This window comes from Chaetodon auriga, chromosome 18, assembly GCF_051107435.1.
Source record: "Chaetodon auriga isolate fChaAug3 chromosome 18, fChaAug3.hap1, whole genome shotgun sequence".
NCBI lineage: Eukaryota > Metazoa > Chordata > Actinopteri > Chaetodontiformes > Chaetodontidae > Chaetodon > Chaetodon auriga.
In genome coordinates this window covers 1,988,908-2,008,114 of record NC_135091.1, presented here as the reverse complement: position 1 = coordinate 2,008,114, position 19,207 = coordinate 1,988,908, and the positions used below count along the sequence as shown (strand labels likewise).

Genomic DNA, 19,207 nt, shown 5'->3' with positions numbered 1-19,207 from the left:
TGGTTTGGTCTTTGCTTGCATACTTATAACTGTAAGAAACACGTTAATGTCACGGTGGTGACGTTTCTAAGCGTCAATCAAACCAGTCAAACACTGAACGAAGTCGCTCCAGCTGTGTCAGTAATCACCTCTGATGCTGCAATGGATGAATTCAGGAGGTTTGATTGGTCATAGATAACGTTCAGATGTATAGAACTGTCCCTGTACAATGATGGTAGAAAGGAGCAACTCCTCCTGAACGAGCAGTCTGTTACTCGTTAGTATTTATAGTGCTGGACGCAATTAAATGACTACTGAAGTAATGAAATGTAACAGCAGTGTAATTACAATGAAAATAATATAAAATGTATGTACAGTGTATTTTACAGCCTAGTTACAAAACTTAATGTTAACTTAAAGCAGCTTGAACTGATTTTTGGCCACTTGGAGGCAGCGCAACAAGCTTAAACACAACAATAAGTGTTAAGAGATAGATATGGAAGATCTACACGGAGCAGAAGCTTTAGAGACACCTGGCCACGAGAATCAGGTGATGTGGAAGAGGGCGCTAACACTTAGCGTGTGAAGTAGCTATGAAATCAGACGTATATGTTCTTATCTCAGTCTATCATCAAAAAGGTTTCCTGTTCTTCTCGTGTGTAAACAATCAAGAAGTACAAGTACGAACCTTTACTCCGGGACGGGAGAAATTCTCCTAAAACACAGAAAGAATAATCAAAATCAGCATCACGAGAAATGAAAACTGCAGATTTTACTGGTTCATATGTGTCACTGCTTGGATGCTTCAGTTTTAGTAGAACATCTGAGCAGAAGCGTTTGTCAGAGGAAGTTAGTGGTCGCCTTCTTATGAGAGCAGATATCAGGACACAAAACATCGGTTTGAGTCACAGGTAGTGATTTACTGTTGAGTTAATCAACACGTTCATCTAAAATCAGAAAATACCTTTGGCTCTCTTAATCTTCACCTCCACTTCCTCCTCCTCCTCCAACCATCTTGAATCTTTGAGATCGTTCATAGATCAAGTCAGCTTGAAACGGTCACATTAGTAACAATCAAGTCTCTGACAAGGTTGTGAACTACATCATGTTTGTCCTCCTACAGGCCCTCAGACACAGTTCATGTGTTCCTGAGAGGTTTTAACAGAACAGAGCAGTCACTCAACTACGTCCAAGGTAGAGGAGTCTTGGTGCCATATCAAGCTGAAGATGCACTAAAGCATTACTGTGCTATTATTATTAATTTTTTCAATCAAAGTTTAAACATCGTACACCTTCGGTAAAATAGACTTGAACTGTGGCGAGTCAGTAAATTTAACTTAATCTTGAGGAGAACATGTTGGCCAGACACTCAAACTCCCCAGAGAACAAAACACATCAAGAACAGCACATGTAAGCAGCATAAAGACGACATTCATAGCAGCGACGAAGGCTTTTTCATCTGTCTGTCTGCAGCAGGATGCGACAGGAAACAGGATACGTTCAAAAATGTAATCAATACAAACCTTTCTTTCTCACTGCGTATAGGTTTCCTGTGGAAGAGGACAGACAAGCGTCACCATTTCATGAGATAAACCAGCGTTAATCCAGCAGTGGAGAAGAAAGTGTGGCCACAGTGAGCCCAAAGCGACACCATCACCATGTTTGTTTAGTCCAACCAACAGTCCAAAGCTCCACATTATTACAAATACATTCAAATTATTAACAGTAATTCAAAGAAAAGCAGCAAATCAAACACCTGAGAAGATCAAACATCACATGATTTCGCCTTAAAAACGTCTTAAACGATCATCAGGATCCCTCGACTGATTAACGAATGGACTAATCGTCTCAGCTGTACCTTTATGTACCATTGGCTGGTTTAATCTACAACAAAACATCATATTTTATAAGCTTCACGTGTTTTGTGTGCAGAAATATGAATTTGCAAAGTAACTTGTAAGTAAAGCTGTTCAATACACACATTGCATAGGAGGGTTTTCACGCCTTTCACTATTGTTTTCTTTGCTGTGTGCATTGTGAGCGTACCTTCATCTTCTTCAGGAGCAACCAGGTTGGCAGCAAATTTTAAGACCATAGTGAAGACGTTCGTTGATTCCTCCACGACATCGTTCACCACCTTCATGGGGTCTGAGCCCATCTTGCTGAGGCCTCCTGGAGGAGCAGGGACACGAACACACCAGCTGATCAGTGTGACTGAAGCTGTTTTCCTGGCCAAACATGTCCAGGTCCAGTAAGAGCTTCTGAACTCTTACTCATACATTTCCTCAGTGCAAGCAAAGCTCTCATTCATTGCAGTGAGGAGATGTCCAAAAACTCTAGAGCGAAAGGTTAAACTGAGGTGGAGCTACAGGAGCTGGACTCAAACAGGAGTCGATCGATATCGTACCAGGAGGAAGAATCACCCACCGTCCAGTTTAACCGCTGCAAAAAGCCTCATACAAAAGCACTGAAACAACCACAGTGACCCTCTTTCATCAAGTTATTATTCAAGGGCTCTAATCTGCCTTGAAACGTATATCTAACACATCTTGACTTTTCTCATCAGATTTAAGGTTTAATGTGTCGTAGTCAACACAGTAAACAATTCTTCAGATGAAAGCATTTCAATAGAAACTTGTTTCCAAGGCGGTTGGATGAAAGAGGATCTGTGTTCATTTGGAATCAGGGCAGTTAAACAGAAGTGGATCCCAAACTGATGATCGTGAAGTAAGAAAACTAAATATTTGGGGTTTTTTTTTCCTTATTTAGACATTATGTAATGCACATAATCTCTGTATTCAATGCATTTTTCATGAATTAGTGTAAACCCACAGTGAATATTTTTGCATACTTCACAGTTTTCTGAGCCCTGAATGCAACCAGATTTACACAAAAAGCAAACAGGCAAAACAAAAAGAGAAAAATGTTTAAAATAATAATAATAATAAAAAAAAAAGATTGGCAGGAAAATGCATTTTCCAGGCAGAGATTCCAGATGAGACTGATTTCTTATTGGATAGGACATCTTCCAGGAGCGTGTTGCTAAATCAAGCCCACCTGAAGTCCTTTAAAAATATTCAAAACTTTTATTTTTCTTCCAGGTTGGAATCAAAATACCTGATAAACATGTTAAAAAAATGATGCACATCAGAAATATCTCATCCACAACTTAAACTACAGCATATCTGAACAGAATGTACGAGCTTCTTTACTCTGCAGACTTTGCTATGAAGTCCTTCCTAACATTGATAGCTAACATTAGCAGTCAATGTTAGGTAATTAGTGGTTTTTTTCAGCGACTTCACAAAAAGCTTCTGGTCTGAGGAGTTAGTAGCAGACAGGTTGTCTTGCCTCTACGGCCTGAATCCTTTAAAACCTTCCTGACGGCAGGAGGTGGACGACCTGGTTGGACGAGAGACACAGTGGCAATAAGCAAAGACATTTAGCACAGCTGTGAAGCAAAAACAGGAGAGGGGAAGGAGAGAAGGGGGGTGCTGCTTAATGAAGAATGTCTGTGTTCCTGCTGTGACGGCGTGATGATGGTAAGGCGGTGACATGCAGACGATGGTTAGAAACATGAATTCTAATTAACACTGTGGCAAAAAGGACAAAAGAGAAGTGGATTCCTGCTGAAATCAGTGCAGACATCGATTTGTTCTCATGTTCTTTTGAAATGTGAATATGAACAATATTCAATGAGAAATACTGTAATCTAGAGGAATGTATGCACTGCTAGGTTTCAGTTTTGCTGGGTTATTCTGGTTTCTCGCATGACTTTGCATTAATTAATAAGTCAGGAGGCAGTACAGGGTTAGATCATGGAGTAGAGTTAAACACATTAGAAACTAAAGCTGCAAGCAGCGCTGAACGGACCCTCACACCAGTGTACGACCTCGTCGGGTATTTTTGAGGTATTTTCTGTCTGTGAGGAGAAATGGAACCAACGCTTGCAACTTGGTTTTGTCGCTGTTACAGAGAAACATAGGAACAAGTAGAGTTAGTTCTTTATGTCAGAGCAGTTCAATGTCCTCCACAAATGACACGTCAAGATAAAATATACTAAAGTGAAGGGAAAGAAATATGCAAAAAAACAACATTAATGATAACACAGGATGGACGGCTGACTGTTGGCTGCTTCTTAAGTCTGTCAACAGGAAACAAGGCTTTCTGCTTCCATGATGATTGTGGTAATTAAATGCACTCCCAGAATCCACTTATGCTACACGATTATGGATAATTTGTCACATAATTCCTTACGTACTGTAAACTTGAGGCACATTTTAAGCTGTTTTTGCAACAACATGGGCCTGAAACCGGTCTGAGTGCCACTAACGAGCTGAATCTCACTCCAAATTGAGTACACCTGGCACCAAATGAGCCAGAGCCAGCCCACATGTGGGCCTCTGGTGCTGGAGCAGCACCCAGTGTGCCAACACCAATCTGCCTGACTCGGCTGGCTGAGTAAAAGCTGGCTGTACCCAGTATGAAAATGTATATTTATGAACTCCCAGGACTTTCTCAATTTCAGTCAACAAGCAAAAACATTCATCCGTAGCTCTTCTTCAGTGTGCAGGAGTGAATACACACCTGTATCAATGGACAGCACAGCAAACACCTCTCCATACCTGAAATGGTCTTGTAGTCCGTCAGATCAAACATGATGACAAAAACACAAGACCATGTAATGATGAGAGCCAGAACCAAGATCCAGGCCAGTGGGGAGCTGAAGGTTGAGTACAGGTCATCTGTGAAAGTTTTCTTGGAGCCTCGACCCAACACCTCTCCGTTTTTGCTGTCGATGACCATGGTGGTGGTGGTCGACGACCTCGCTGAGGAGCAAAGAAACGGTGGTCAGATACGGTGCGTGACACGCGGCCTCTGTAGAATAGTTTTTAATCCCATAATATTCCAGGAAAATCTACATATACGAAGTTGGTCCAATGGTACAATAAGCAGGACTTGATGTTTTTCCTGTCACTGATATTAAATTTAACTTAAGCTTAAGCTTAAATTTATTTATTTATATTAATTGCTCTTGCAGAGTTGAATGTGAATGGACACAGTCAGTGTTTCTTCCAGCATTTAGTGGTATTTTCCACCATCAGCCCACACATAAACAGAATAATTTAATTGTCCATCATTCATATTTTCACTCCATCCAACTTTTGCTTGATCTGTTGTTATTCTCAAATATTAAGACAAGACAGCAGCCATGTCACAGAAAACAAAGCAAGATGACACATAACTAGACAGTTTACACACCAGCGGGATTAAATTGATTGGCCCTGTGCTTAATCACTGGGCTAATCAATTAGCATATATCTAGTCTGTGCTATATGCCTCTCATGTAGCATATAGCATCCCCAGATGTTGAAGTTTGAAAAACCCAGAAAAACAGTGAATGATATCAAAACAACAAACAATCATCAGTCCATTATCTGTTAAAGAATCTGACGGTTACCCCGTGACTCAAATTATACACATGCTAGTTATGCTACATGTTAGCAGACATGTATTTAAGCTACATACCCTGAAGACATGGAGCAACATTAGCGTTTGTTTAGAGACATGGTGCTGTCCACCAAATGTCCAATATTTACTCATTTTAGCTCTGTTTTAGTCTCCACCAAGTCCAGAGGAAAGTGTCTGCTCTTTAGCTTAGCTGCCACATGCTCCACTTTCTTCACAAGCTAGCTGCTATCTTTGTCTGCCTCTTGTTTGGTGCTGTGCTCGCATTGTATCTTTGGACACAGATTTTCAATGGTGCATTTCATTTTTTGCTGTTTGTTGAATAAAGAAACATGTTAATAGATCAGTTTTATCATGTAAAATCAGTGACAGTGTAGCTGCTAAATTCACTGTGGGTGTTTTGGGAACGTTCAGGCCACCTGTTGACCCTCTTCAGCGCACTGTTGGCAGCTACTGTAGGTTACTCCATTACTGCTGACTCAAACAGCTTAGCAGCATTCTAAACACACAGACACACACACCTCTGTCCAACCTCATTACAGGTCAGTTCCGTAGATGAAACCTCCTGGTGGCTTCTGTAGGACGTTTGAGTGAATGTGACTAAATGTTCTGAAAAATGTGCTTTTTGTGCCAAACACCAAACTCAAACTTCTGCCCACAGTGAATGAATGGACGGCCTCTCCGCTATATGAGCCATTGCATGGTGGCCTGTGGAGGCTGATTTCAGTCTTTATATTTATTAAGACTTTGCAAAGTTCCTAAAATACACAAACTACACAAGAGCATTTATATTTCTGTACCCACTCATTGACAAATAGACTACAACTCTGATTGGAGGCTTCCCGGTTCCACCATCGTCTCCACTGAGGTATTTTTATGGTGCCCAGTACAACAGTACAGTTTCACAGTTTTCAACAGTAGTTTTTATGGTGCCCAGTACATTTGATATGGATCAAATGTTCAGTCCATACGATTTAAGGGACCTTCATGACTATTTTTACTGTCGGGTCAAATTATTGCTCCGTGGCCATCATCAAGGCAAAATCCACTCTCCCTTTTAATGATATGGCAATAAATCACTGAAACCTTGAAATCAAGGTTTGATTTTTCCACTGACCCTTTGATCTTTGCTCAGGTGCCACCATTGGGCCAAAATTCAAGCAACACTCTCAAGATTACACCCAGCATATCCATTTGGCCATGACTGGGCATTAAAACATTAATAACTTGTGACTTTGACGCCTCTGTTGACCACCACTTTCTAAACTCTAAATGGTTTGACCAACCATCCATGCACGATTCCTCCTTTTATGGCTGATCTGTCTCCACACTGTGGATGACATTTCTGTTGATACTCTCTCCGTGTATCCATGACAGCTGAGCTCAGGGCAGTCATTAGGAGCTAGCGGTTGCTCACTCAGTCAGAATACAGGGAAGTGTAGTCATAACATTTCCTTAATGAGTGCACAGAGCTGAACAAAGTGCAGCAGAGACCTTTATGATCTGCCTGGATGAGCGTGGCGGTGCTATTAATCAGGTTAGGAAGCTGCTGTTTCCATGTTTAAAACTAGCATGAGTGTTGTGCATCCACTGAAATGTTAATGTTGATACTGCAGACCGTCCACTTAGACAGTTTCAGATTCAATAATGAGTATGAGGGAATGGATTACACATCACCATGAACAAAAAGTGCAGACATTACATGCGTCATGATGGAATACAGTATAACTACCTCCATTTACAGTCACAAGTTTATGTTTGATCTGCTCTCTACCTCACAGACATCAATTCACTTCCCCAACTATGGACCATTTCCACAGCAAAAGCTAAATTGTAAATAATCCTGACTTGTATATTCACTTAACTGTAGTAACTCCCACAATTTCTGTCAAAAACTACACATATTTAGTCTATACATTGAATAGCCCTTGATATAAATAATGTAAAGGAAGGAGCATTGCAGTATCACCACATTTAAGAGATTTTAACTGGTTTGATTTTATTACCAAAAGACACCAAATGGTTCTCATGTGTAGTTTCATGTTCACGATATTCTGAGATAGGTATTCAGTAATAAATGTTATCTCCAACAGGGTGAAGAGCTTCTATGCTTTTATAGTCTAGTCACTCCATCCTCTGTGAACGGCTGAGCCTTTCCAGGATGCCCCTTTCATACCCAATCATGATCCTCTCACCTGTTACCGATCAGCCTGTTTACCTGTGGAATAACAGGTGTTTTTGGAGCGTTCCACATCTTTCAGTCTGTGAAACGTGTTTCTGCATCAGATTCAAAACAAGCAGATACTTACAGAAATCAATGAAGCTGATGAGGAAGAACATTAAATATATTGACTTTGTGCTGTTCTCAGGTCAGTTTCTGTCAGAGAGGATCAGCAGGTGATCACATTCTGTTTTATTCATGTTTTGCACATCATCCAAGCTTTCAACCAAACGTCACTGTCCTCATCACAGCTGGAGTTTGTTCAGTTGTCATTATCATTCTCAGTTTTCATCTCCAACTCGATCCACTGATGAAGACCCTGAGATGTGTTTGAAAGTTTAAGACAAGCTGATAAATGGAACGTGAGTTAATTAAGATAATTTTGTAAAACATAACTTTTAATCTTGAGAACTTCAGTTAGTACATGTATGTTGTGATCATAAGAAAGAAGTCTTATCTCAGGGAAAACCATCATCTCGTTACCTTCATTAAGGAACCTACACACCCACACAGGTGTTAGCTGGCAGGTTGATTAGCTCCCTCTTCAGGTAAACGATGGGCAGATCTAAGCTGAGATCCACAAACTCCTTTTACTTTTAAGAATATAGTGTTTTTCCAACCGTGATGTGTCAGAAGGTGTCTCATTCTAACAAGTGCGCCAAAATAAAGTGGAGGGTCGTACATTCTGCACACATCCTTTCAGCGAGAAGCCATTTAATTAACTAAATGCAAACACCTGCGTGTGTGTATGTGTTGATTAAGCAGTGATCTTCATGAGATGTCTTGATAACCAGCTTTAATAGCAACAGCAGCTGCTTTCTGCTTTCAACCCCTCATTCGTCTCATTTCGGTCTCCATGCACAAAGGAGAGTTTACACAGAAACAAGCTGATGTGATTACATCCACCGAGAGTGTTGATACTGACTGATCCTGCACAGCACTGTATATGTCACAGGGCTCTTAAAGCTGCATTACAAATAGCCGATACGTGATAGTGCCATATTTTTAGATCCCTCCAATCATGAAATTCCCCTACACACCAGACAGCACAACATCAGAGGGACTGTGTGCAAAACAAAACATGCAAAGCCCTGCAAGAGCTTCGTCTGTACATTATGACATTATGTTGAAACTGAACACTCGGTGTGATGATACTTTACCTTCAACTGCTTCAGTCATAGTTTCAAAATAAAAGCTCTGTTCCAACAGTAAGTCCCTTGTGCAGATTATGTTGCCATGAAAGCAAATATTTATAGTAGATCCTCGACTCCTCTGTGCGATTTAATCCCAGTGTTTAATTCCAATCAGGCAGCGTCATGTGAACGGCTGCTGCTGAGGACATGTGGAAAACCCAAACCGTCCGGCCACCACTGGTAACACTACACCTCTTTTTCCACCCTCATTACTTAAATCTGCATTTTCCTGTCTTGTTCCAGAAGTCAGAAACTTTTGATGGGTCCAGGTTATTGCGAGGTGGTCCAGAGAGCCGACTTCCGTCCCGGTGGATGAGGCTGGGGAGACAGACGGAGACCAAGTTTAGGTGGTCACTGTCTTTGCCCTTTGGCTGGTTGCAGATAGAGCAGCCTGCCCCTCCTCTGCCCACTCTGACAGAATTAGATCGACCACGGGGACTGACGGACGATGGAAGGGAAAAAGAGGAGAGAGTTTCATGGTAACTTTATCCCACCGGCCAGTGTTGCTGCTGAGTCACGTGATTACAGTGTGGACAGTAGTTTCACTCTAGAAATAAGTTGAATCTAACTCAGAATCTCTCAATCAGTCTTGTTTGAAGTGTCTTTGGATCAGTGTGAATAAAACTCTGAAAATAATTAGGTGCTGTTACATTCAAGCCGTGTTCCTGAGCCTCAGGCCCTGAGTTATTCTTAGCGCGGCTCGCTGCTGCTGGTATTCTGCTTCGCCTTTTTAGGCCAGAGGCGTGACCTTAACACCCGTCCCCCCAGCCCCCACAGCCCATGTTAACTAATCCCCCTCCTCCAGACCTCCACTGCACTGCAGAGCTGTCATCAAGTACGGAGAGAGAGGGAAGATCAGGATGGTGAAGTGTTGGCAATATACTCTAATACCCCTTTGACACTGGACCAAAAAGCCCACCAACATGTGGCTTTTGTCTTCAGTGGTAAAGCGTCCAATCAGCATTCATTCCCGAGTCAAGTGACTCTGCAGCAGTAATTCTGCCCATCAGCTGTGATGGAAACGTGACACCAACATGGACATGCTCATTTTCCGGCCGGATGATGACGTTGCATTGAGGTCTGGACGTTTGCGTGAAAATAACCTGTAAGATTATTTATTGTTTTAACAGTCAGATGGAACAAAATGCAATTTGTTCTTTGAATCGTCCAAGATGCGACACTGATAACGAGGAAGATAACGAGGTGAGAGCACTTGGCCTGTTTCCAGGGGAATCGTGCAGTTGGCAGTGAGTTGGAAAGAGAGACTGACGTAAACATGAAACATAACCACCGTAACGTTGCCACTGGCCTCCATGCTGCTTCCTGCTGTTTCCCTGTTTTCCAGCATGTTCTTGATTTCAAAAACAAAACAAACAAAAAAAAAAACAGGCAAACTCGTGTACTGACAATGAGAAGTTGTTTGTTTAAAGATGGAAACGTCTCATGCCATCATTGCACCACCACCGTTGTGCTACCGGCCGGCACTGGACCCTAAAACATCTTCACATACAAATGAAAAGGGATCTGAGCCAAAATGGCAGCTGAAACTTGGATCTTTATTTTTATGAGACCTTAACCTCATTTTTGACAGGAATCCATCACATTTGTTCATCAGCATTGAGCCACTTTTACAGAGAAAAACTACAGAAATTTATTATAATCACTGATGGCTATGAAGGGAAAACAAAGAGCACAAAGCAGCTTAGTTAACACAAACGTTTTGTAGATGGGATCACACATGACTCAAAACTCGTCAGACCAAAGCACAATTACTGCAGTTGTGAAAAACTTCAAGTCTATCTCAACACGACACTGACGTGCCCATTTGTGCACTGAACGGGTTAAAGGTTTCTGTCCACAGAGAAGCAACAGATGCCTTCTTAAAGCTGTTTCAGTGTTGTTTTCAGTGTCAGGGGATGGGGGACAAATCACAGCCCTTCTGAGTAAAAGTTTAGCTGAAGATAATTTGAGGCTTCAGCAGTGTGGGTGAGGTCAGTCGTGTGGATTTATTCAAACATTACAGAGTTTTTGGTGCCAGTTCACCTCTTTGTGTGACTGCCGATCCCTCCAAAGTCAGTCAAGTCTTTTAGATTTCGTGTTACTAAAACAATCCACATTATTCGTCTAACTCTGCATACTGAATATTACCTTCAGCTGGACTCACTTGGCCCAAACAGAGGGACTAATTACCGCAACCAAACTCCTTTTCAGTGCTCATTTGGGCAGATCATCACTGCTTTAAGACAGACTTGAAAAAATATCTTTAGGTCTCTTTTCAGCTTATGGCCTGTCTGCGCAGATCTGTTCTTCTTCATCACTTCATTGAGTCTCAGATAAAACATAAGCTCCACAAACATCTAAATCAGCCTTCACAACGTCTATAGTAATGACAATAATAACTATCCTACTGTTTTTACCTTTCTGCAGATGGTTAAACATATAATGCACAGCATTAGTCCCTTCAACAAGCATTTATTATGATAATACTGTCACCTGCTGTTATATTCCTTAGTGCTCTGTCGTGCTGCCGTCAGTCACAGCCTTCTCAGATCCTTTTGTCCAAAGGAACATCAAGACAGCGAGACCAACAACAGCAGGCAGCCTCCGCCAGTCACACAACCCTAAAGGAAGGAAGAACAGAGCAATTGATTTTGTTGACAGGTTACTATCTGCCGCCGCTCATCGAGAAAGTTATTACAAGTTATTATGTCGACCTATGACTCTGTTATTGTACACGTGGCCGAGTGAGCGGAGTTTAAAGACAGGCTGGAAAAAGCTGATCTGAAGGTCACGATTAGAGTCACACTTACATTTACACAGATTCCTGCAGGTTTGCCAGGAGAAGATCTGAAAGAAAGAAAGAAAGAAAGAAAGAAAGAAAGAAGAGTCACAACTGTTTGTAATAATGAAGCTACATCATGTGCATCATCTCAGAGTAAATCGAGTCATTACCCAGGAACCAGAAACTCCAAGAAACCTCTTGATCTCAGACCAGGCATGATCATTGCGTGAGCACGTCAGGAGATTGCCCTCATGGAACAGATAGTCCACAGTGAGGCGGACGTTCTGGTTGTTCACCTGTCTTCGGCTTTCGGCTACAACACAGTTAGGATTGAAGGTGTGATGCATCACCACCAGGATTATTGGTTTTCCATCTGTAAGCACACAGACAGCAATGACAAGATGAAACTTAGGAGTGGAGATTGTTTTGGTTTTCCCTCCATCGTAGCACATCGCACATGGGCGACCAAGCTGTGGCTCTTTTTCTTCATACATGTTGTGTTTGATGCTGAGCAGGAAGCCTATCAGAGCTTTAGAACAGCTGCCACCTGCATCTGGAAACTTGGTGTCTTCCTGGTAATCAATGATGTTGAATTTGTGGTTCTCACACCGCAGATTAGTCAAATTTCTCTGTACGCTTTCAGTAATCGGAGTGAAATTGGCCAAACAATGGCCGATGGCGTTTCCTACCTGGAACGGTCTCCAGGGCCTCGCCGATGTCCGTCCCAACTCGTGAAGCGACGGGACAGAAAAGCAGAAGGTAGTCACTTCTTTCAGGAGACTGCACTTCAGTTTGGCCGGACGACTTAAACTTTTCAACAATGGTGACATGAGCCCCTTGTGTGTTTCCCGCCAAGAAGATGAAGAACTTCTTCCATGACACTGAAGACAGAGAAGAATGTGTGAGTCCATCTTACCCTGTAAGATGCCGTAGTTTTGTCAAGTTTGGAGCCCATAGTTAATTCTTACTTCATAAGATAATTACAGCCACCAGACAGGATTTAATAAAAAACAAATCACCGAAATTTCATTTCCTTATGTGATGCTGTGCAGCACTGATAATGCAGAAACTGTCCAATGACAGTTTTGTTCTTTTACACTCATGGTTTGTTTGCAATACATCAAAGTGAACAAAAATGAATCAGAAGTAATCTGGGTATCATTTTCAATGTGTCCAGAGACCAAACGAGCCAGACTCCAGGTGAGACAGCGACCTCAGAGCAACAGACTGAATCTAGAATTCAGGAGTGAACATACTCAGAAACAACATCCTAATGTCACATGTTACTAAGGACGAGTCACTTTCTGATGCACATCCTGGTGTTTTCATAACATTCTGATAGTTACAATTATATCTGCATGAGCAGCTTGTAATGACTTCATGTATTTTATTGTCTTTATCACTGAAATACTGCAGTCTTGACAGAGCTGCACGTCATCAATCTATGACGTAAGTAGATTTGTTTTCTCACCAGTTGACTCTTCCTGCTCCACGTCTCTGAGGAAGAGATAAAGAAACACAGATGATCCTTTGCTCATTTATTTTCAACATCGTCTAACAGAAGCAAATAAGCCAAAGCAGGAAATACTCTGTACCCACACGACACCGTTCAAAATACCTCAGAGGGCTGTAAGTGCTCCGATGCATGGTGGAAGGTCAGCAGCTCACAGTCTCACAGGGATGATTTCAGCATACACGGACTGAAATAGTTTGAGAATTTCTTTGTTTTGTCTCTTGGATTTCTGTCCCACGTTCGGCTGGAAACCAGCTCCTCCCTGCGAGTGCAACACTTTCACTTTCACTTCAAAGCAGAAGTGAAAGTAAGGAGGAGCTGCAGAGCACATCAGCGTGACACTGCTGGTGCAATACTCTCTCACTGGCAGTTACTGTGTGTTTAGATTAGATACAGCCTTCACGTGTTGGATGGAGGGAGTCTGAGCACCGAGTGAGAGCAGGGTCAGCTTCAACCAGGCCATGTCTTCCTCATTATTCTTACTTACTCACAAGTGATTCATAATACACCAACACATTACTTTTTCATCTTTTACTGATGATTTCTTTGCAGTTATTTCATACTTTACCTTCTTTGTTGATGAGTTCATCATTAAGTCGGCTCTTGTATGACTGGTCGTTATCATAAAGTGCTCCACATTTTCTTGGCTTCATTGCTGTCTTCTGTCAAACCTGAGTCACCATGCAGCAGTTTTTTAAAGGAGACCTCACCATCGTCATCCTGACTGGACTCCCAGTCTCAGTCATATCGCCATCGTGCCACCACAGTTCTCCACAGTGAGGCTGGTAAAGACCTTCTCCTCATGTTAGGAGTACATCGCGTTTGTTCATCAGCAAAGCAGCAGAGACGAGCTCCACAAATATGATACAATCACTTCATTTGATTCATTCTTGTTTATTCTTTGTGATTAAAGCATAAAAGCTTGATATTTGAGTGAGCACAAAGCAGTGACAGTCATTACCTTCCAGAAATGGCTTGTCCTCATCAGAAACTTGATAATATCAGACCACACATGACTCTACGACAGACTTTACATTGAAATGTGTACATGCCACAAAAAGCACAGATACCGGGGTTGTGAAGTAACTTTGGACGTGACTCCGGCTTTCCGACATTCTCATAAAGGATTTTATCACTTACATTAACATCCAGTACAGTTAGGAGGAACAACTTCAGTAACCACAAACTTTTCGATTTTTTGAGACTGACGTATTCTCCAATCTCAGTGTTGAATAGTTCACAGTGAATATGGAATATAGTTTTTACATTACATGCCCAGCATTAGTTATAAGCTCCACAAAAATCTGTCTTATCCTTCACAATTACACTACAATAATAAGAGCACTAATCAGTTATTAGTATTAGTTATTATATATTTGTGGATGATTACATATGCATTAGATGGCACAATACTCTGCCCCTTCAGGAATCATTGATTGTTATAATACTTATAATACTGTCAGTCTGGGAGTATGTTGCTTTGAGTTTTCTAACACAGGCTTGTGACAGTCAGCACAGATCTTTGTTACTTTGGGATTAAATTGACGGCCAGAGTGATCACCAACACCACCACTCCTCCAATTACAACAGCTGCAAGCAGCAAATGACGGTTCCTCCAACCTAAACCAAAGAAAAACACAGGAATTAGTCATCTGATAATCCAAGATTTCTTTACAATCAGGGTTTTCGGTCATCAGTCCTGTCATATTTCTTGTTTTGACCTGGTGGACACAGCATAGACTCGGACCGACGTGTCTGTGCGTATTCGTCCAGTCCGCCAGTCGCTCGTACTCCCCAACGCTCATTTATGTAGTTTTGAGATTCACTGGCAAACAACCTGCTGTATTGTTTCCACATGAGAAGGTGTTGACTGGATACAATTTTACAACGATGTCGACTGCGCAAGCAACGCGATTGATCCACGATCAGACAGACTTCAGCCAATCTCCAGTTTAACCACACCATCACTGCAACTGTAACAAATGTGACAATACTCAAAATGTCTCAGAAGACTCAAAAATGTCCGTAACCTGTCCGTAACCTTTGAATCGTCCAAGATGCGACACTGATAACGAGGAAGATAACGAGGTGAGAGCACTTGGCCTGTTTCCAGGGGAATCGTGCAGTTGGCAGTGAGTTGGAAAGAGAGACTGACGTAAACGATATGAAACATAACCACCGTAACGTTGCCACTGGCCTCCATGCTGCTTCCTGCTGTTTCCCTGTTTTCCAGCATGTTCTTGATTTCAAAAACAAAACAAACAAAAAAAAAACCAAACAGGCAAACTCGTGTACTGACAATGAGAAGTTGTTTGTTTAAAGATGGAAACGTCTCATGCCATCATTGCACCACCACCGTTGTGCTACCGGCCGGCACTGGACCCTAAAACATCTTCACATTCAAATGAAAAGGGATCTGAGCCAAAATGGCAGCTGAAACTTGGATCTTTATTTTTATGAGACCTTAACCTCATTTTTGACAGGAATCCATCACATTTGTTCATCAGCATTGAGCCACTTTTACAGAGAAAAACTACAGAAATTCACTATAATCACTGATGGCTATGAAGGGAAAACAAAGAGCACAAAGCAGCTTAGTTAACACAAACGTTTTGTAGATGGGATCACACATGACTCAAAACTCGTCAGACCAAAGCACAATTACTGCAGTTGTGAAAAACTTCAAGTCTATCTCAACACGACACTGACGTGCCCATTTGTGCACTGAACGGGTTAAAGGTTTCTGTCCACAGAGAAGCAACAGATGCCTTCTTAAAGCTGTTTCAGTGTTGTTTTCAGTGTCAGGGGATGGGGGACAAATCACAGCCCTTCTGAGTAAAAGTTTAGCTGAAGATAATTTGAGGCTTCAGCAGTGTGGGTGAGGTCAGTCGTGTGGATTTATTCAAACATTACAGAGTTTTTGGTGCCAGTTCACCTCTTTGTGTGACTGCCGATCCCTCCAAAGTCAGTCAAGTCTTTTAGATTTCGTGTTACTAAAACAATCCACATTATTCGTCTAACTCTGCATACTGAATATTACCTTCAGCTGGACTCACTTGGCCCAAACAGAGGGACTAATTACCGCAACCAAACTCCTTTTCAGTGCTCATTTGGGCAGATCATCACTGCTTTAAGACAGACTTGAAAAAATATCTTTAGGTCTCTTTTCAGCTTATGGCCTGTCTGCGCAGATCTGTTCTTCTTCATCACTTCATTGAGTCTCAGATAAAACATAAGCTCCACAAACATCTAAATCAGCCTTCACAACGTCTATAGTAATGACAATAATAACTATCCTACTGTTTTTACCTTTCTGCAGATGGTTAAACATATAATGCACAGCATTAGTCCCTTCAACAAGCATTTATTATGATAATACTGTCACCTGCTGTTATATTCCTTAGTGTTCTGTCGTGCTGCCGTCAGTCACAGCCTTCTCAGATCCTTTTGTCCAAAGGAACATCGAGACAGCGAGAACAGCAGCAGGCAGCCTCCGCCAGTCACACAACCCTAAAGGAAGGAAGAACAGAGCAATTGATTTTGTTGACAGGTTACTATCTGCCGCCGCTCATCGAGAAAGTTATTACAAGTTATTATGTCGACCTATGACACTGTTATTGTACACATGGCCGAGTGAGCGGAGTTTAAAGACAGGCTGGAAAAAGCTGATCTGAAGGTCACGATTAGAGTCACACTTACATTTACACAGATTCCTGCAGGTTTGCCAGGAGAAGATCTGAAAGAAAGAAAGAAAGAAAGAAAGAAAGAAGAGTCACAACTGTTTGTAATAATGAAGCTACATCATGTGCATCATCTCAGAGTAAATCGAGTCATTACCCAGGAACCAGAAACTCCAAGAAACCTCTTGATCTCAGACCAGGCATGATCATTGCGTGAGCACGTCAGGAGTTTGCCCTCATGGAACAGATAGTCCACAGTGAGGCGGACGTTCTGGTTGTTCACCTGTCTTCGGCTTTCAGCTACAACACAGTTAGGATTGAAGGTGTGATGCATCACCACCAGGATTATTGGTTTTCCATCTGTAAGCACACAGACAACAATGACAAGATGAAACTTAGGAGTGGAGATTGTTTTGGTTTTCCCTCCATCGTAGCACATCGCACATGGGCGACCAAGCTGTGGCTCTTTTTCTTCATACATGTTGTGTTTGATGCTGAGCAGGAAGCCTATCAGAGCTTTAGAACAGCTGCCACCTGCATCTGGAAACTTGGTGTCTTCCTGGTAATCAATGATGTTGAATTTGTGGTTCTCACACCGCAGATTAGTCAAATTTCTCTGTACGCTTTCAGTAATCGGAGTGAAATTGGCCAAACAATGGCCGATGGCGTTTCCTACCTGGAACGGTCTCCAGGGCCTCGCCGATGTCCGTCCCAACTCGTGAAGCGACGGGACAGAAAAGCAGAAGGTAGTCACTTCTTTCAGGAGACTGCACTTCAGTTTGGCCGGAGGACTTAAGCTTTTCAACAATGGTGACATGAGCCCCTTGTGTGTTTCCCGCCAAGATGACGAAGAACTTCTTCCATGACACTGAAGACAGAGAAGAATGTGTGAGTCCATCTTACCCTGTAAGATGCCGTAGTTTTGTCAAGTTTGGAGCCCATAGTTAATTCTTACTTCATAAGATAATTACAGCCACCAGACAGGATTTAATAAAAAACAAATCACCTAAATTTCATTTCCTTATGTGATGCTGTGCAGCACTGATAATGCAGAAACTGTCCAATGACAGTTTTGTTCTTTTACACTCATGGTTTGTTTGCAATACATCAAAGTGAACAAAAATGAATCAGAAGTAATCTGGGTATCATTTTCAATGTGTCCAGAGACCAAACGAGCCAGACTCCAGGTGAGACAGCGACCTCAGAGCAACAGACTGAATCTAGAATTCAGGAGTGAACATACTCAGAAACAACATCCTAATGTCACATGTTATTAAGGACGAGTCACTTTCTGATGCACATCCTGGTGTTTTCATAACATTCTTATAGTTACAATTATATCTGCATGAGCAACTTGTAACGACTTCATGTACTTTATTGTCTTTATCACTGAAATACTGCAGTCTTGACAGAGCTGCACGTCATCAATCTATGACATAAGTAGATTTGTTTTCTCACCAGCTGACTCTTCCTGCTCCACGTCTCTGAGGAAGAGATAAAGAAACACAGATGATCCTTTGCTCATTTATTTTCAACATCGTCCAACAAAAGCAAATAAGCCAAAGCAGGAAATACTCTGTACCCACACGACACCGTTCAAAATACCTCAGAGGGCTGTAAGTGCTCCGATGCATGGTGGAAGGTCAGCAGCTCACAGTCTCACAGGGATGATTTCAGCATACACGGACTGAAATAGTTTGAGAATTTCTTTGTTTTGTCTCTTGGATTTCTGTCCCACGTTCGGCTGGAAACCAGCTCCTCCCTGCGAGTGCAGCACTTTCACTTTCACTTCAAAGCAGAAGTGAAAGTAAGGAGGAACTGCAGAGCACATCAGTGTGACACTGCTGGTGCAATACTCTCTCACTGGCAGTTACTGTGTGTTTAGATTAGATACAGCCTTCTCGTGTGGGATGGAGGGAGTCTGAGCACCGAGTGAGAGCAGGGTCAGCTTCAACCAGGCCATGTCTTCCTCATTATTCTTACTTACTCACAAGTGATTCATAATACACCAACACATTACTTTTTCATCTTTTACTGATGATTTGTTTGCAGTTATTTCATACTTTACCTTCTTTGTTGATGAGTTCATCATTAAGTCGGCTCTTGTATGACTGGTCGTTATCATAAAGTGCTCCACATTTTCTTGGCTTCATTGCTGTCTTCTGTCAAACCTGAGTCACCATGCAGCAGTTTTTAAAAGGAGACCTCACCATCGTCATCCTGACTGGACTCCCAGTCTCAGTCATATCGCCATCGTGCCACCACAGTTCTCCACAGTGAGGCTGGTAAAGACCTTCTCCTCATGTTAGGAGTACATCGCGTTTGTTCATCAGCAAAGCAGCAGAGACGAGCTCCACAAATATGATACAA

The 19,207-nt window shown here is 42.0% G+C and overlaps 3 protein-coding genes across 3 annotated transcripts; all 3 read right to left on the bottom strand.

Moving 5' to 3' along the window:
- Positions 1–1,106: 1,106 nt before the first annotated feature.
- Positions 1,107–9,085, bottom strand: LOC143336631 (triadin-like). Its single transcript, XM_076756896.1, has 6 exons — positions 8,830–9,085; positions 4,593–4,808; positions 3,331–3,381; positions 2,026–2,151; positions 1,516–1,529; positions 1,107–1,127 (listed from the first exon to the last, which is right to left on the bottom strand). The coding sequence occupies exons 1-6, from the start codon at positions 8,846–8,848 to the stop codon at positions 1,107–1,109; spliced, it is 447 nt and encodes a 148-aa protein (XP_076613011.1). The 5' UTR covers positions 8,849–9,085.
- A 1,312-nt stretch (positions 9,086–10,397) lies between these two features.
- On the bottom strand, positions 10,398–13,438 carry LOC143336466 (uncharacterized). Its single transcript, XM_076756664.1, has 6 exons — positions 13,263–13,438; positions 13,116–13,141; positions 12,334–12,525; positions 11,815–12,017; positions 11,673–11,709; positions 10,398–11,483 (listed from the first exon to the last, which is right to left on the bottom strand). Exons 1-6 carry the CDS (start codon positions 13,289–13,291, stop codon positions 11,371–11,373), a joined length of 600 nt encoding a protein of 199 aa, XP_076612779.1. The 5' UTR covers positions 13,292–13,438; the 3' UTR covers positions 10,398–11,370.
- Positions 13,439–14,038: 600 nt separating this feature from the next.
- On the bottom strand, positions 14,039–18,624 carry LOC143335861 (uncharacterized). Its single transcript, XM_076755510.1, has 7 exons — positions 18,443–18,624; positions 18,296–18,321; positions 17,514–17,705; positions 16,995–17,197; positions 16,857–16,893; positions 16,543–16,667; positions 14,039–14,777 (listed from the first exon to the last, which is right to left on the bottom strand). Exons 1-6 carry the CDS (start codon positions 18,469–18,471, stop codon positions 16,558–16,560), a joined length of 597 nt encoding a protein of 198 aa, XP_076611625.1. The 5' UTR covers positions 18,472–18,624; the 3' UTR covers positions 14,039–14,777; positions 16,543–16,557.
- Positions 18,625–19,207: the final 583 nt, after the last annotated feature.

Bases quoted from the DNA above. Each gene is read 5' to 3' on its own strand.
- LOC143336631 (XM_076756896.1), bottom strand. The intron at 3,382-4,592 runs GTTTGCTGTGCT...TCGTCCAACCAG, and splicing joins CATTTCAGGTATGGAGAGGT to GTCGTCCACCTCCTGCCGTC. The intron at 2,152-3,330 runs GCAAGACAACCT...CTGCTCCTCCAG, and splicing joins AAAGGATTCAGGCCGTAGAG to GAGGCCTCAGCAAGATGGGC.
- LOC143335861 (XM_076755510.1), bottom strand. From the start codon at position 18,471: ATGCATCGGAGCACTTACAGCCCTCTGAG. The intron at 18,322-18,442 runs GTATTTTGAACG...TCTCTTCCTCAG, and splicing joins AGCACTTACAGCCCTCTGAG to AGACGTGGAGCAGGAAGAGT. The intron at 17,706-18,295 runs GTGAGAAAACAA...CTCTGTCTTCAG, and splicing joins GGAGCAGGAAGAGTCAGCTG to TGTCATGGAAGAAGTTCTTC.
- LOC143336466 (XM_076756664.1), bottom strand. From the start codon at position 13,291: ATGCATCGGAGCACTTACAGCCCTCTGAG. The intron at 12,018-12,333 runs GTAGGAAACGCC...GTGTGCTTACAG, and splicing joins GGCCCTGGAGACCGTTCCAG to ATGGAAAACCAATAATCCTG. The intron at 11,484-11,672 runs GTAAGTGTGACT...TCCTTCCTTTAG, and splicing joins CTGCAGGAATCTGTGTAAAT to GGTTGTGTGACTGGCGGAGG.